This window comes from Neodiprion virginianus, chromosome 2, assembly GCF_021901495.1.
Source record: "Neodiprion virginianus isolate iyNeoVirg1 chromosome 2, iyNeoVirg1.1, whole genome shotgun sequence".
In the NCBI taxonomy this organism is placed as follows: domain Eukaryota; kingdom Metazoa; phylum Arthropoda; class Insecta; order Hymenoptera; family Diprionidae; genus Neodiprion; species Neodiprion virginianus.
In genome coordinates, this window is record NC_060878.1 from 34,585,785 (window position 1) to 34,603,187 (window position 17,403).

Here is a 17,403-nt window from a genome sequence, read left to right on the forward strand (position 1 = left end):
AAATGTCTGTATGCTAAAAATTTTCAGATTATCCCGAGCGTTTAGGTACACGTGGATTCGCGCTTTCTTTTTCACGGCTCTACACATTCTATACTTCTTCTTTGATGTTCTAAACTAATTTATCATATCAAAAGCAATTGTTATACTTACGTGGACGTTGACTGTCGATTTTCTTCAATTTTACACAACGTTTGTACCACGATAGTCGTTTCATTTATATTCAAACATGTGTTTCAAGCATCTGACTACCCCGTCGTTTCGCTTTTTCAATTATTCCGAATTACATTATACGAATAATATTTAACTTACAGGCACAGCGTTATATTTTGATTCTGGAAAAAAATTATATCGTAATATTATGTACAATAATATGCGTACAATTCTTACATTCAACATGATCACAGAGTTATTGTAGCAACCATTTGCGTTGGCAGAATATACAGTAAAAATTTTACCAGTACAAATTCCGTTCAATTATCTCAAATTGGCCGGTCTTCCGTACTTTTTTCGTAAAAGTTTTTCTTCTTCCCTAATGTAATGGCTAAAAGTACAAAAAAAAATCTTTTGCGTAAGTCTCTTTTCGACCATTTCTCTTTTTTTTCTCTTCACGAAGACAGTTCACGAAAATGAAATCCACTATCGCGTTCATTGAAAAAGGTGAAGTGATGACAATGCGATGATCATGCGATGAAGAACAAAAATTAACATTTCAAAACTATGACGGATCACGTATCACGACATATTTTGTACTCGAATATGTAAATGAACTCTCAAGGAATCGTATAAATTTTTAACGTAACGTGTACAAGTATATTGCTTGTACGCATCGTTATTTCCCAACGAAATGCATTATTTATCTATCATAGACACCCTAACTTCGATATGTTATAAATTGATTGCAAATAAAAAGTATTCGTGTAAAAAAGTAGATAGTAAAAAACAAACGATAAGAATTCAACGATAACGATAAATCGTAGAAAAGTTTTTTGTGATGTTTTGTCTTTTCGTTTCATTATAAACTTTGACCTCTCAAGTCTGTACTATATAATTATAAATAACGTTCGGAAGGAATTACAACGTGTTATCTATACATCGAATTAATACGTGGGATCGTTTTCCGACAGCAACAATCGACTAGTTACTTGTAAAAGGCACCGGTTCTAAAAAGCACGATATAATTACAGTAATGATGACACCACAATTGGATTCTGTACATGTTCGAAGGCCGACGATGACTGATCTCAAGGAAATAAAAGCCAGTCTTAACCGTTTTCCTCCCAAAATGCTCTTCAATCCTGTTCCCTAACTTTGTTCCATTTCCATTTCCTTTTCCTTTTCCTTTTCCTTCTCCTTATCTTCTTCTCGGTGAAAAAGAAGAAAACGGGGGAAAAAACAAACCAACAAAATGACAAAAATGCGTCCGCCGCAGGCAGGGTGGAATCCGATGATCGAGTCCTCGTGTCATCAAATCGCGGACTAGACGACCGAGTAATCGTTGATCAACGCCTCGCCAAAGTGTGTCACGACATAGTCGTGGTAGTACATCATTATACAGAGTGGTTGGCCGATTATTAGACTAGCCCAAACGATAATGTTGCCCCATCTCGCGCCGCAACGTACCTCGACGATCCTGCTAAGCGCCGACAAAGGTATCTGACAAATTGAAAATATCCCACGTGTTATTGCGGCGTTTTCGAGTTGAAGAAAAATTTGTCCCAACGTGTGAACCTTGGAAATGAAAATTCCCGAAGGTTTTTATCGCTCACCTGACCCATCATCCCCATGAACGCCCATATCTTGAACGTCTTGAGCGGGACGCTGACCAAATATTCGTGAAAGAACGCGCTGATGAAGAAAACGGTGATGCTCGCAACGGTCTTGCTGTATCCCATCTCGACTACGGGGATGTACAAATGTCTACGGAAAGTACGTAAGGCATGAACTGTGCGAAAATAAATACGAGGGTGAAACCATAATTTTCCATTCCATCAGCCAGCTTATGGATAATAATAATTCAGGAAACTGATCGTCGTCGAAACGGGTTCGGATGATGACCTAAGGACAGTTGGCCGTGACGGGGATCTCGTTATAAAAGTGCGTAACAGACAGTTCCTTTTTCCAAAAATTTTCGTTAAATCTCCCGATTTTAGCATCTCGTCACTGTCACTCGACACCCTCCGCCATCCGCGACGTAAATAATCTCTGGATCCCACTCACCGCACGGCCCATCGATGTACCGGTAAATTCCAACTCCTCCAGAAGGTGTCGATGTTGTTCGAGTTCCACCAATCACCGTAAAAATTACGGTCAGCAAAGTGCAGCAACTCACCCATCAGATTCAGGTAGGAGTGAAAGGATAAGTAGAAAAAGCACAGCCACATCAAGTGGTTTGGAATCTGTGAAGGAAAATTGAGCCGTAGTAATTTTTCCCCCCTTCCCTCGTTTTTTTTTTTGGTTTTTTTTTTTGAAACTCGAAGAATTGACGCCATTGCCGCTTATAATTGATGGGTGGGTGGGAGGGAGGATGGGGGGGGGGGGGGGGGGGAGTTTAGTCGCGAAGGGAGGATTAAATTGACGTGACCCTTTTTCAGCTTGGATAGGGTGGAAAATTTGAGTTTAAAAATTCACGACTCGATTGTTCTTTTCGTAAGAAAATCACAAGAGGTAGCATACAGAGCGACGGCTGCGTCGATTCTCTTTTTTTTTTTATTCATCCCTTATACAGTATTGACGAACCTCTTACAGCGACAAAATGACAACGAGTAAAGACTGATAAAGCAATGGGACAATTTGAGCCAGAGGCGAACGAATTCTTGTATATAGGTATCTCGATGCTCGTACGTACGTGAAACCGTTCCTTGGGAGTTAGAAGTAAGTTTCAATGGTCGTAAATACGTACGTGAACCGCAAGAAAGAAAAGTTTGAACAACAGTAAAGTACGGAATCGTAATGTCGCAAGGACCGTATCATACAGTGGTGATAAAACAGTAGAAGTTAAAGGAAGAAAGAAATAGTAGAAAAGGCTTCATATAACTTCTGGCTGCAGTGCAGCGGCGTGTAAGGTGCATCAAGGTAGGTATGTACGTATACAACGTGTATGTGTGTGTGTGTATATATATATGCACACATACATATACATGTACGTGTATACGCATTACACACAGACGTACGAGGATCGGTAAGAAAACAAAATTAAAAAGCCACAGAGAAACGGAAGTTTCTCGCTTGGAGGAAAGACCTCGGGAAAATAGAGTTGGGGGCTCGTATGTGGGGAGGAAGTTCACCCGTCCCTTTGTCGATGCTGCAACATTATTAACCCCTTTGCGGGCCGCAACTGGCGACTACGTCGAGAGGAATGTTCGGACAGAGACCGAGACGAGTCATCCTCGTAATGTTAGGAATGCGATGCGAGGGATCGACGCGGCCCTTCGATGATGGGGGAGGAAACGGAAAGTCGGTATCCCGGGTTTGCTTGTTGGGTGCGTAAATTTTACGACGACGATCGACGATGATTCGGATGTACGCTAATCGAGTTTGGAATAAATTTTACCGAAGAAAACCGATGCGTTATAATCGATTGAACATCCGCGAGGACGGTAAGAAAGAATGGAATTGTAAAAAGTTGAATTTGGCAAGTTAAGGAGAAGAGGGGATACACGGTGGTTTGTTTCCAAGTACGTATGTATATGTATGAGATTCGTTGGCACGGTTCGAGATTTCCCGCTGTCGGGAAGAATCGAATCAGATCCAATTAACACGACAAGGAGTTAACAAATATTTGCTCAAGCGGAAGAAACAATTTCAAATACTTACAGCGAGCTTAAGAAGACGCTCCGAAGCTTTGGCGACGTCCATATTCTGAAACATAAACAACAGAGTCTGAAAATGATAACACGTATACATAGTACATTGTATATACCTACTACCCACCCACACACACACACACACACACGCATATATATACATATATATATATATTGTATACGTATAGATAGATGTACAATTGAACAAACAAGGGTCGAGCTGGGAAATGGTAGGATGATGTTGCAGGGAAAACGTTGTAATGCCTTTAAAACGCAGGTGCGGAGGCGACGAATCGTATAACAAACCGGAGAAATTTATCTCCGAGTCTCCTTTCTCCTCGCGCGCTTTACTGCCGAGGGCTTTGATAATTTGCTCAACTCCCCTAATTATTCATTCGTAAAATTATATAATTAAATGAGGAAAATAAACAATGAATCCTGCAGTATAAACTCTCGACACAGCTGCGCCGATTTGAAAATGAAAAAATACAAAAGAAAAAAAAAAAAAAAAATTACGAGATACACAGCGACAGCTGCAGCAGCAGCAGCAGAAGCAGAAGCAGAAGCAGCATGACAATTCTTTACTCCCGATCTATTTCTTCGGCGTGTCAAGTCACCGAATTTCTATACCCGGCCAACAAACCTCCCGAGTAAATGGTTAAGGCTTCTCCTAAGTGCTTTTCATTCTATTTATTTAACCGTAGCAGCTTCTTCTTTCCCGATGGCGCGGAAGCCTCGCGTTCTCTCCTCTAAACAGGCAGGTTATATATATATATATATAATAAATATACAACCCTGCACCGCAACTTACTTTTCCCTGACAGCCACCCAGCTGGTTACCGGCTTGGTTAAATTAATGCAAATCTTCAAATCCCCCGACAGGTAGGTAACAAAAAATAAAAGTAACGAAGATTAATAAGCCTAATTTATGTATTTACGGGAGGGAAAACGCGGGAATGCACTCTGCTCGATAAAATTCTGATGAATTGAAATCTTTACCCTTGAGTATCTTCGCGCCGAGTCTCCTCGCGCTTGACGCGTGTAATTTCACGAAAGCTTTGTTTAGTAATGCCGGTTTACACGACGAAAGTTTCACGTGTTAAAGTCAAACGACAAAATTCACCGTACCGTACGAATATTGAAATTAACTTCCGCGTCTTCCCTACGACGAAAGGAACGCTTTTCAAGCAAAAATTTCTCCATCTTCACATCACGTTTTTATACGTATAAAATATATGTACTTGTATGCGTTTGTACGCGTATGAAACGCCTTTATTACACCGAAGCATTTAGTTGGTAGAAATTTGCGTAAACTCCCGAGATGAACATGGCAAGGGAATCGCAATAAAAGTTGCACGTATGTATCGGTATTACATACGTCTGTACAATACGAGAAGCCGCTATGCACGGAGCTGTTGGATGGACGGAATTAATGTAAGTCACCTAAAGAAGGTGACGCATAAAATTTCATTCTTAGGAGGAGTTTAATATCTCTCCGGCACGTTTCGCCAACTCGCAATAAAATGAAATCCCGCGCGGACATATTTAATACATACATCTATATACGTACGAAGGCGTATATACGTACGTTTGTATATTATGGCGGCTCACACGTACAACAGAGACACAATTTAATAAATGCGAAAGAGAACAATATGCAAGAGCCGGAATGAAATTATTAAACTGCGATATTGTTGCCACCGGGAAATTTAGAGAAGTTAATAGACACGCAGCTGAGCCAAATTCAGATCGACGTTCGTATGTTTTTCCGTATAATACGAGAAAAGAAAATTCACAGCGACGTCTGAAACTAATGCGGGATTTCCCGTTTCACCGGGACCTGTTGAACTGATCTGTTCCCAGGAAATTTCTCAAGCACGAATGACGCGGGAATCGACGAACTGGACGATTTCCATTTGTTCAAGAACAGCGAGTAATGCCATTTTCCAAAGCTGCAAGCTCCCGGATCACTCCCCGATCAGCTGAAATGAAATATACACAGGTTTATATGTACGTGTGCGCGTATATACAAGTATATACGTCTGGCGAGTAAGCTCCGGTAATCTATCTGAATCCGGCAGCGCCGCCCGAGTGAATGCACTACGTTTCAAGTGGTAACGTAAATAATTAAAGGGTTGTTCCGGATCCCACGGTGGTAGGACGACGCCAGAAATCTTTCCTGAAAGCTTTCCATTAGCTCCGCTTTCCCCGTTTTCCTCGTGTACCCCGAAGCCGAAAGCTTTAAAATACATTGGCTCGTTGTGTCGCTGTGCAGCTTTATTCGAAGAGACAAAACCCCCGTGTTGTACCTCATACCTGGAGCTTACATTATAAACACCCAGAGACATACACACACACGAGGAAATTTCACAAGTTCGAGCTCGTATACCTGTGTGTAGAGAAAAAACACGAGAAGAAAGTGTGAGGAAATGAGAAAACTCGCGCGTTTCCGTTTTCGAGTGAAATTCAACGCGAAGGATTTTTCGAAACAATCAAACTCCTCACCGAGCGAATATTTACGCGCTAATTTTCCTCCTCAAATATTTTCAACGAGTCATGAAAAGGAGGTTGGCAATACCGAGGAAGATATCGCTTATAACCGCATAATAAAAATCGCTTCAAGAGTTTGTTATTATAAGATTGATTCCCCGAGTGGTGGAGGAGAAGGAGGAGGAGGAGGAGGAGGAGGAGGAGGAGGAAGTCCCCGCACAGCGTTATAGAGGAGGGGAAGAGGAGACCGCATCAGACGCTAATTGGATTTCTCAAATAGAGGCAATCAATCTTGAGATAATGGGTGTCTAAATGGACAATGAAGGGGTAGGAGGATATACAACCCGAACCCGTGCGGTGGTGAGTTGATAGTTGATAGTTTGTTGTTCACAGAGCATATCCCTTTGCCCGGCTCTGTATCGCGGGTATTCCCGTTACAGGAGCTTCCTGATAGCTTTGCAGTTGTTAGAGCTAGGCCGCAAAACCGCTGCAGGTTCCAGGCAACGCGGATGGTTTATAGACGGCTCGTATTTTGTCATCCGTGAATAGAGTTCGACCATCGTTGTAAAAAGCTGATCCGAAAGCTCTGGACAAGCATCGTTCCTGACAAGATAATATACCTGACAACGAGTACAAGAAATTTCACTGCAATAAGTGTATTAGGTACTGACAACGAGTAAAAAGCCGTTGAAATATCGATACGATCGATCGATATCGAACGGGAAACAGCAATCGCGACGGTCTGTTCGTTATTCATTATAGAAACTGTAAGCAAACAACTGTCCGAATTGATTAATCATTCAAACCGTGTAATCAAGCATGTCGCGTAGAGATACATCGGTGAGTATAAGTTGGACTCTTCGTTAACGGGGGATGTATTATTGACCGGCGAAACTATGACGGGGGAAAGAGTGTCGGTTGAGATTTAGGGAAGAGCTGACGACGAGGAAGAATCTGGGTGGCGAGAATTGACGACAATGAAAAAGCGCGAGAAGCTGCCTGTGATCAGTGACGTATGTAGTACCCGGGTGCACGGGGGGAGGAGGAGGAGGAGGAGGATCAGGTTTGAAGGATAAAACCTTTTTCACCCCTTCTTCGTACAACACAAGCGAGAGAAGAAAAACAGATTAATTCAAGACAGTAACGCGGTGTATCGGAATAGATATTCGACGAAGTGATCGTTTCCGTGTAGAAATTTCCGCGAGAAAAAAGAAAGCTTTGTTTTCTTCGTGCCAAATATACGCGCGCATACGTGTTTCTTGATAAATATTTTAGCCGCCGCCGTTCACTCAGGTGAAAATTCAACCGTCATACCAGCTGCAGTGATAAAACGTTATCGACAGCGTGAAAAAATTACCCCGAACGGAACCCCGATGTTGTACGTCACTGATCACACGTATTATACGCCGAACACTGTGCCCAGCTTGTAGATACGGGGAACAAAGAAGCGGGTGAAGTTGTTTGACGAGCAATCGACAAGACAAGACATTGATCAGGTATGGGAGTAAGAAACAAAAGTAAAGTGGCAGGTGAAAGAGAAAGAGAAAAAGAAAATAAAAGAAGAAGAATAAAAAAAAAAAACATAATGATAAAGCGAGTGTTCTATGCGCTCTAGTCAAGATTGAAGAGCTTTTTTCTCTTCTTTTGCTTGTTGTAGAAGTGAAAAATAACGGGGAAAAAAAACCATGTGTATACCCAAGGTATCCAGTATTTCGAAGAGCTATTTTTCATCTTTCACGATTGCTTATACATTGCAAAGATCTTCGCGTACAACAATCGACCGTATAACTTATTTCAGACTTGTCAAATTAAGATTTATATCTTACGCGTATATGTATATTTTCGTCACGGTTATACACTCGATACGACGCGTGGTGTCGGACTCGTTTGTCGGGAAGAGAATTTTCGTTCGCTTCCATGAACGAAATATGATCTATGTTACCGGTATAAGTTGATAAAATACTCACGCTGAACGGGATCAATGAATTTTTCACCGACGGGATCATCCACTGCTGAAACAACGACATCACCACTTGGCATCCGACGACCACCTCCAATATGCGTTTGATGAGGAAACTGAAATCGAAAGCGTTACGTATAGAGTGAAAAAATGATCGAATACTCGACTGATTTCGCAACGTGAAAATCCGAACTGAATCGTACCATAATCGTGCGTTTCACCTTTTGATCGGACGGGATGAGAAGAAGATTGTAAAAATGAAGTTTATAAAACGAGATGAGGCTGATTCGAGCCTTTGTAAATCGTTAAGACCACAGTGTGCAACGTATAAAGCGGTGTAGTTTTGTCCGACGCGATAAACGAAACGTAGGTGGGATATCAAAGTTTACAAGTTAGTTGAACCAAAGTTGTTTTATCCTCGATAGAATCGGCCACTTGAATATCTAACTTTACGACTATTTCCCTCTTAAGAGTTGAGAGTTGGTAAAAGTTTATACACGAGATCCCCGGCGTTAAAAAGAAACTACAGCCTCGTGCCGGGTTGGTAGACCAGTTTGGCGAAGCACCGATCTCGAGAAACCAGAGGCGTTTCGCTGTCCGGGTTGATGAGTCCTTTTTTTTTTCTACGTTATTATTGAATTATCGAGCGGGCACCACCGGCGAATAAATTGCCTTCGTCGACGATTAGCGTCGCGACGCTTCGCGTTGTTCACCGTCAAGGCCGCGAGAATGTGATAAACGCCAATCTTTCGGCGGCCCCTTGACGCTGAGGGTATTACATGCCCGATCAAATTGTCTCTCCATCATGATTTCCTCTCGCGATGGAAATTGAACGTACACCCGCCTAATGTAGCCACTATCCCGAAACACCCGAGAACGAGACTCGAGATTTGTTTGCGTTCAATCGTAAATTTTTACTAAAATTTACTTCGATAACCTTTAACGCTTCTGTTTGTTTGTTGTCCGCTTCGGACGAATATCACGATGAATCTCTGAAAACTGTTCTTACCGTTTGCGGATCCGTTGGGTTCTGGGAAAATTCAATTCGTAGCAGAGAGTCGGTGCAAGAATGTAGTAGTAGACGTCGGCCAAATTCAAGTTGTCCGGATACTGAACGAGCTCGGTACTGCCGTTGGTTTCATCCCCATTATCCTTCGGCAACTTTGCGTTCTGCTTTGCTTTCGTGGCTGCAGCGGCGAAAAAAAGAAAAAAACATCGTTCAATTAAGACTTTCTCCGACTGCAGAATATGCCGCGGTTTCTAGCCCATGTATAATTCTATCTATTCACACTGAGTCCCACCGCAACTAAGACGCCGGATCCGTTCATCCGATAAAAATTTTCTCCACCTTCAAGGTGTCTCGCGCAATTTCAAAAGCACAGGAATTAAATTCGCGCTTGACAGCGTTGTTGTTAGGTTATTATTCTTCATCTTGTTGTTACTTTTCGAGGTATCGGAGAAGAAAAAAATTAAACGAGGAGATGAAAATCGAGTGTGTAAGCATTTGCAGGATGCTTGAAAACTGCGCTGCAAAGGAAACACGTAACCTGCAATATGAGAGGGACGTTGTAAAAGTAAACGGTGAAAGATCAAGCGAATTTTAGTCTCAAACGCTTCCCGGGGAAAGGAAATTTTCTTTACCTCCGTGCTGCATAGAGGCGTAGAAATAGTTGGGTAAAGAGGCTCTTTCAATTTCGTTAACGAAACAACAAAACAAAGTCCGCCTTTCAGTCCGAAACGGTGGCAGCAGCAGCAGCAGCAGCAGAATCGCTCCAAAGGTCTGAAAAACGTTCCGAGCGATCTTTCGAGCACGAAGAATAATCGACGACGCGATGTTTCCCTCTTTTCATTTAGCCAATTCGCTTCACACACCTCCTCCTCACTTGTTGCCCAATCCCTGCTATTACACGCTCGGCGTAAGTAAAGAGCTGCATTGGCAGTCAGTGACTTTTGAGGTGTAAAAAAAACGAGCGTCTCTCGCCTGCACAATTTTCCACCCTTTCACACGGTACGGGAATAGGTTAAAAGAAAGGTACGAGACGTGAGAATAAATTATACCCATAGAGAATCAAAGTGCTCTACTTTTTACCCGCCGAGAGAAATTCCGTGTACGTGCATGTAACGTACATATGTAGGTAAGACACAGACGAAGAGCAGAAAGCTTCCCGGCATGCGCCTCTCTCCCATGAGTGTACACACATGCACGATGCAGATGTTCACGCACTTTTTCGTACCGTCTACCCTTTATATTCCCGGACTACCGCGGAGCATCCCCCCCCATCACCACCACTACTTTATGCGCAAGAGAGAAATAAGCTTAGGAAACTAAAAAAGTTTCACCGTGTTGCAGTTGCATCCCGAGAAAGCACGCGGCAACGGGGGTTACATTGTGTGAACTTCTTTTCACCCGCAGCGGCAACGCTCGGTACTGCACTCAATTCACTTTCCATCATTTCCGTAGGGTTTTACCCTTGCAGGGTTTTCAGCCGCGAATTTAAGCTCGTTCAAAGGAACCGTGTTTTTTATTTTATTTTTTTCTTTATTTTTTTTTTTTTTTTTTTTGTTTTTCCTTTTCTCTCTTCGACACAAGCGCAATTGGCACCGGAGTGATTTTGCAACGACTCGCGGAACGTGCTTAGAGGAAAATACGCTCTGCGAAAAGCCACTCAAAGGTATAGTTTCATTGATAACGTGTTTAAAAAGGATGGGAATAAAAACGGGATGAAAAATACGCGATTCTGTATCGAAGAACTTGGGTAAACTGCAACTGCGCTTCCTTTCCCAGGCTATTTGGCCCCATTCAATTCTGCCTGCAGCCTCAAGACGGCGAAGAGGCAACCGGGAGTCCCTCGCCTCTCTACGGGATCAGGAATCTATTCGACGTCCCGATTCACGTGAAAGTCAACGCCGTCCTCGTTTCCTCGGTTCCCTGCAAAGCGGCGTTAAAAGTAGCGAAACAAGAAATTACATCTGACAATTTCCACCCGTGCATTGCATTGTAATGGCGAAAATTAAGCGCGATGCTTTACGAGTTGAGTCTTCCAACTTCGTACGTCGTTTCGCATCTTTTTTTTCACCTCCGCCATCGGATATATCAGGGAGTTTGTTCGACGAGTAATTACGTATTCTTACCGAATCTTGGGAAAGACGCTTGCGCAATTTTCATGCCAAGGGGTGTTTTACTGATTGTGAGAAAAAAGTAACACCGCGGTTAGAATGTATATTTCATGATTACTTGTTGTTGGATAAAAAGTTTTAAATCTTGATTTCTTAGTTAGGCATTTCTTAATTGAAAACTCAAAGTGCACAAATGAAATCACTTCATATTGACAACGACCGACCTTGTCTTTTGCCAATTGACGCATTTTAAAATAACTACGTTTGACTTCTATTTCTAAGCATATATTATATTCCGAATTAACTTTTGTTACCGTGTTCCAACCCATTTATTTTAAATAAATCTTCCGTCTTTACGTTTAATTCGAATTAATTACCGAGCCCTTAGTTATCGTCCATTGTTTTACCAAGATTATATCAGCAAATACTTTATCAAGAAAAGGTAAGTGCCACCCTTTGATTACAGGAGCTCATTTCCTCTCAATACGAGCTTAACCAAGAATGGAAAATTTGGCGTTCATTTCAGGTAAATCGTGTTTAGGAACTTTGTATTAGAACCAGCGTTGAATTATCGGGGCGAGTTGCTTCTACCGTGAATGAACAATAGTCTTAATTATTAATATAGAATTTTATTTCAATATTATTGATTTCAGTGTGAATTCGGAGATTGCGAAATTAATTCGAATCCTACGGACACCGTGATTGCTTGAGTGAAAGGCCCCTTTTTCCACGAACCCCGAAAAATTTCTGTGTGCATGTTAAGCAAGATAATGTAACGGAGAAATTGAGTAATCCCCGAGAACGAGAAACCAAATTTATTCCTTCAAAATTATTCCATTACTTTGCCAACGGATGTAATCAGTCTTAAATTAACTCCGAACAAGAGTCGCGAATTCCGCAGCGCTGCTAATTTGTAAATTCAACATTACATGTAGTTAAAGTGACTTTCATGAAGAATTCGCTTCAAAACACCGATAATTTATTCGAATTAAAAAAGTTGCCAAAGTCAAATTAACAGGAATTTGACGTAGAATTTTCACGTCACTGCGTGAAAAACCTTGTCCAATTTCGATTATTTTCTTTTTCTTTTTCGCTGACGTACCAAAACCGAAATAATAAGAAAACAAGTGGCTTTATGCCGACAGCGAGCAAGCCCTCGAACTTCTCTTTTTCACACTGCCGATTCCAAGTTCAGGGAAAAACAAAATATCGTTATCCAATTCAAATTCGTGATTGACGATTCAAAAGCTCTTGGATACCATATTGCATAATAATATTACGATTTTTTTTTTTAATTTGAACCACTGGAATGAATCCAGGATTATAAATTTTGGAATTCTAACCTTGGATTCGTATTTCCACCAAAATTCGAATAAGCGAAACGGGAAGTTGAAAAAGAAATTATTGAAAGTGGAAAAAATTTCGCAAAGAAGCGGCAGACAGACCATCTCGCGGAGAAAATTTTACACGCAGTTTTGATTAATTTCCGGACACTAAAAATTAGAAGAAAGAAAAAAAGTAAAAAACGGTACAAGCTCGTAATAACTCGGTGGGCGATAATTAACGGCAAGCGGGTCTGATTACCGTTTACATTGGCAGGCATATTTCGTTGTTCGGCCAATGTTTGCGTAGGGTAAGTCGAAGCCAGGGAAATGAGTAGAGAACTCGTCGATGGTTCTAGATTTAAAGTGACGCTTTACCGGAGAATCGCTGACGATAGCAAAAGCGTCCGACTGCTGCAGCGTGAAATCTGCATTCGTAACTGATCCGTGGCAGACGGGCACGGACGTACAGGAGTGAGAAACTGATAGAATTCCTTCAATTATCCAAATCCGATAGATGATCCAATCTGGAATTCAAATAAGCCGTAGCAAGAGATGAACCCGGTCTATATCCACGCCCGACTATCGCAACTCACGCGCTACATCCTGTTATCGAAAATCTAAGGATCGCGGGGGAGGGAAAGAGGGAGGTGAAATCGCGGAGAATCGGAAAGGAGGCAAGAGGGACACCGACGACGGCACAGAAACACCAGTGGAAAGCCGTCAGTGCAACAATGGACGCCTGCCGTGTAATAAGCGCGAAGAATTCGCCCCAAATGAAATTCCAGTCTATTCTTTCCCGATTCTTTTCCCTCTTTTCTCCCTCTCTATCTCCGGCCTTTCATTTTTTCTTTTTTTTTTCTTGCTTTCTTGTTTCGTTTCTTTGTTGTTTGTTTTTTCACCTCGCAGAGAGCTCTCCTCTTACTCCTACTTTTGTATTCAGATCTCGTCCTCCGATGCCTCTTCTCCTCATCTCCTATATTCCATTGTTATAGGTTGTACGCGTACAGCTGACTTATTCCTATTCGAGAATTTGCGTTTTAATTGTCACCGTTTCCCAGGTCAGCACTTTTTACCACATTCATGCATGAGATCGGGTTTATTAATTTGAGAAATAATTTTCTACGAGATTTCGACGAGGATACGATGTTTTCGTGAATTCTGAACGCAAACTTTCTCAAGCAGCAAAGCTCTTGTACACCAACGGGAACGGCATTAAGATTATTGTTTTCAGAGAAAATATAGTTTTTTTCTTTTTTTTCTTTTTGCTAGTAAAGAGCCATCGCACTAAACCCCTGCGATATGCGTTTAATAACCCGAAACGCAATCACAGCTTCAATGGGGACAATTTTCACTGACAATCAGGCAAAGCTCTGCAGCGAGTCGGAGTCAAAATCACGACGCGTTATTATATGTATAATAATAATAATAATGTCATAATAATTATAACGCGTCAATCATACCGACGATCAGAGTTGCGGGTTATTCGAGGCAGTCGGTAGATCATCAAGTCTTGATTATACAAACCCTGTGTGCCTACACGTCGCGTTTACGTACATGCACACATATATATATATATATACATATACCTAATATATACGTATATAGATATATACGTGAGAGTCGAATTTTCCGCGTGAAATGCGCGCGCTTATTATACGTATATACTAATATACTTATGTATAGGGCAAGGCGTGCAAATGGCAGGCCGCGTGTCGAGGAGCAATTATGGAAGGTGCTCAAAATTGCTCACGGAACACTAGGAATTGTCTTTGATGATCATTCTGCCGTAATAACGTTTGATTACGCCTTCGGCATACGCAGCTGACATACATCCGCGCTTACACAGGTTCGGGTACGTAACTCGTCTCTCGTATGTGATACACATGTTTATACATACCGGAAAGCTTGCTGAATAACTAACGCGCCGAAGCCTGAATTATACTCTGGTTCCTGGGCCTTGAATTCGTTACACTTTGCAGGAAGCAATTTTTTTTTTTTTTTTCGACGAATTTTATTCATACTGACGGGAAAAAAGTATACGCCTTGAACATTTCGTCGATATATGAGTTTAAAAAAAAAAAAGAAAGAAAAACATTAAGGAATCTCTTCTATAAATTCCGATACCTTAATTTCCAGCAAAAGTTTGTAGAAAAATTCCTCCGCCAAGCTGCGACCAGAGGAAGGATCAAAGACGAAGTACGAAGGATAAGAAATTAGGAGTTCGGGAAGATATAAAAAGGAGAAAGGGTGGATGGAAGGAGAGTTGGCGAAGTTGCGAGCTACCGACAATCGATACGCGTACGTGTTACGATTTGTCTATATAGTTCAAAACAGCCCACAGGTGAAAATTGCGGAAGATTCTGCGGCGTCGAGGAGAATTGCCGAGGAAGTAGGTATCATAGGTATCAGAGTTTCCCTGTTCACGCTGCGAGAGTTAATTTGTTGGATTCATTGCGCTTCCTCATTGGGGTCGTTACGGGAAATAAAGACCGAGTCCTGCGGGTTATATCGCGTGAAGTTGGAGGAGTTTGGGGAACGGTGAGAAGAGATAAAAATCTTTCAACATGTCCTCAAGACCACGTTCGACAAACCAGAAATTACTTCGGGCAACGGAGGTTGATTGAAAAGAAAAGAAAAGAAAAGAAAAGAAAAGAAAACTGTGAAGTATAAGAAGAGCAGAAGAGTAAGAAGAAACAAGAAAACACCGAAACGTTATGTCGGATCGATTTCAACAATCACTATCCGCAGACGTTCTCTCCAAATATTCCGAATTCGGTAAGATTTTTCACTATCGATTATTTCGATCTCATAACTGCGCGATAACAAAATCTTCGCATCTTGATATTTACGCGACAAAGTGAACAGCTAATTCATACGCGTTACATCTACATATAACATAAAAATGTCCTATACACAACAAATTGAAATCGTACTTACTCACATTTCGATCGTTCAATAATGTAGTATACGATCAACCGAATAAAGACAGTAAATAAGCAATTTGAAAGTATCGTAAACGATAACGTACAAGTCTCCAGTTTAATATAAAAACGAAGATTTGCTTGAGAAGGGAAAGGTAGAAAAAAAAGAAGAAATCAAATTTCACCTGATACACCTACACGTAGCGAAGAAACAAATATACGGTTATTTTATATTCTTTACTTTCCTTTCTTATACCCGAGCTGTTCAGTTCTTTGAGGACATGAATTTTCTTTATTAGGGTAAAATTATCGTTGCGCAATTTCGGCGGCCTCTCTCTCTCTCGCTCTCCTTCCGCTCAGTCCTCTCGTGTCTTGGAAGAGACGGTCGAGTTCTTGTGTTATAACAACGAGAAAACTACATTGACCTCGCGTGACGAAGAGGCATTCGACGCTGATGAATTTTCTTAACTACATATACTCTCACTCTCTCACTCTCTCTCTCTCTCTCTCTCTATCCCATCGTCGGTAGAATGTTTTATACAGCTATATAATACAGTTGCCCCCTTCCTCCCCCTGTCAATAACGTGATCAAAACTCTATGGGAGTTTAGGGTTGCGATGGTGGTGGTCGTTTACAAACGGAAGGGCGAACCCGAATTATGAAAACGTGTAATTTCACGGGCAATTTTAACCCCGAGAGGCAATGGTTCGGCCCAATCAAAGCGCGACTCGTGAAGTGATGAGTTCTGATCGAGCGTTATACCCAGGCTAGGTATACATATACGTGTGGGTGCAGGTTTATACGCACGCAAACAATTTACGACTCCATGCAACTATCGGATTATAAATACATCTAAAATCTTCCAATAAATCGGTGGTTTTACTCTACAGCACCTCGAATTCTTGGGCAATCAGTTTTAAAGGTACAGGCGTCAACTGATCCGGTCGAAAAAGCATTGAAACGAAAACCATCAACCGAAATCTGGCGCATATGCGATTTGTAGAGAATTATTTCCGAACAAAATCAGCTAAGATTCTTCAAAGTTAAATGAAATTTATTACAGCTCTCGATTTGCGTGAGAAGACTTGTCACAAAAATCTAACGTTTTAAACCGCATTTGTTGAATTCTTATATTTTTTTTTATGTTGAAAGAATACTGTTTCAATTCGCTTACCTTCATAATACCTAAATAAGATTAAGATACACACTTTAAGGGTGTTGAATAAAAAAATTTCGACAGTTATTTGCTGGCGAGCGTCGTAAAACAGTCGGTTCAAAATCCAAAGACGCGATCGAGGGAAATTCTCTGAAATTTTTCGACAACTCGTTGAATTCCTTGTGAAAATTTCTCTCGCCTCTACGTAAAAATCTTACCCCTCGACGATACTTAGGCTGTCGTGGAATGAAACCTTTGCCAGATCCGAGATGCGGACGACAAATTCCTCCAAGTTTCAACGCACGTTATTGTATAATTAATTAAAGCCAAGAAATTGTGCGGACTTATTACGTGCGTAATACGCACCTAGTTTAAGCAAAGGACGCCTATATTGTTCTACGCTTACCCTGAAGATTGTTGTACGAAAGCGATTGCCTTCGCATTCTCCCCTGCGGGTTCACGTTTCTTCTTCTGCTAGTTCGGCACCACATGTTCACTTGAACGTAGGACCACAACTTTAGGAACAACATCGCGTACAGCATGCAGACGTACATCGCACCGACTGAAACAGAATAATTCCGAAACACGTTAAAACCGTTTGAATCCCGTGTTAAATAGAAGAGAAAAGAAA

The 17,403-nt window shown here is 41.5% G+C and overlaps 1 protein-coding gene across 2 annotated transcripts in view; it reads right to left on the bottom strand.

Moving 5' to 3' along the window:
- Positions 1-299: 299 nt before the first annotated feature.
- The window catches only part of LOC124297980 (diacylglycerol O-acyltransferase 1), a 48,114-nt gene continuing 31,010 nt past the window's right edge, over positions 300-17,403 (bottom strand). For both annotated transcript variants that reach the window (XM_046749475.1, XM_046749474.1), the window contains exons 6-12: positions 17,179-17,334; positions 9,263-9,440; positions 8,261-8,369; positions 3,814-3,858; positions 2,218-2,396; positions 1,767-1,917; positions 300-1,653 (exon numbers count right to left, since the gene is read on the bottom strand). In XM_046749475.1, coding sequence (XP_046605431.1) covers positions 1,477-1,653; positions 1,767-1,917; positions 2,218-2,396; positions 3,814-3,858; positions 8,261-8,369; positions 9,263-9,440; positions 17,179-17,334 — 995 coding nt within the window. In that variant the 3' untranslated portion in view covers positions 300-1,476. The remainder of the gene's footprint in view (positions 1,654-1,766; positions 1,918-2,217; positions 2,397-3,813; positions 3,859-8,260; positions 8,370-9,262; positions 9,441-17,178; positions 17,335-17,403) is intronic.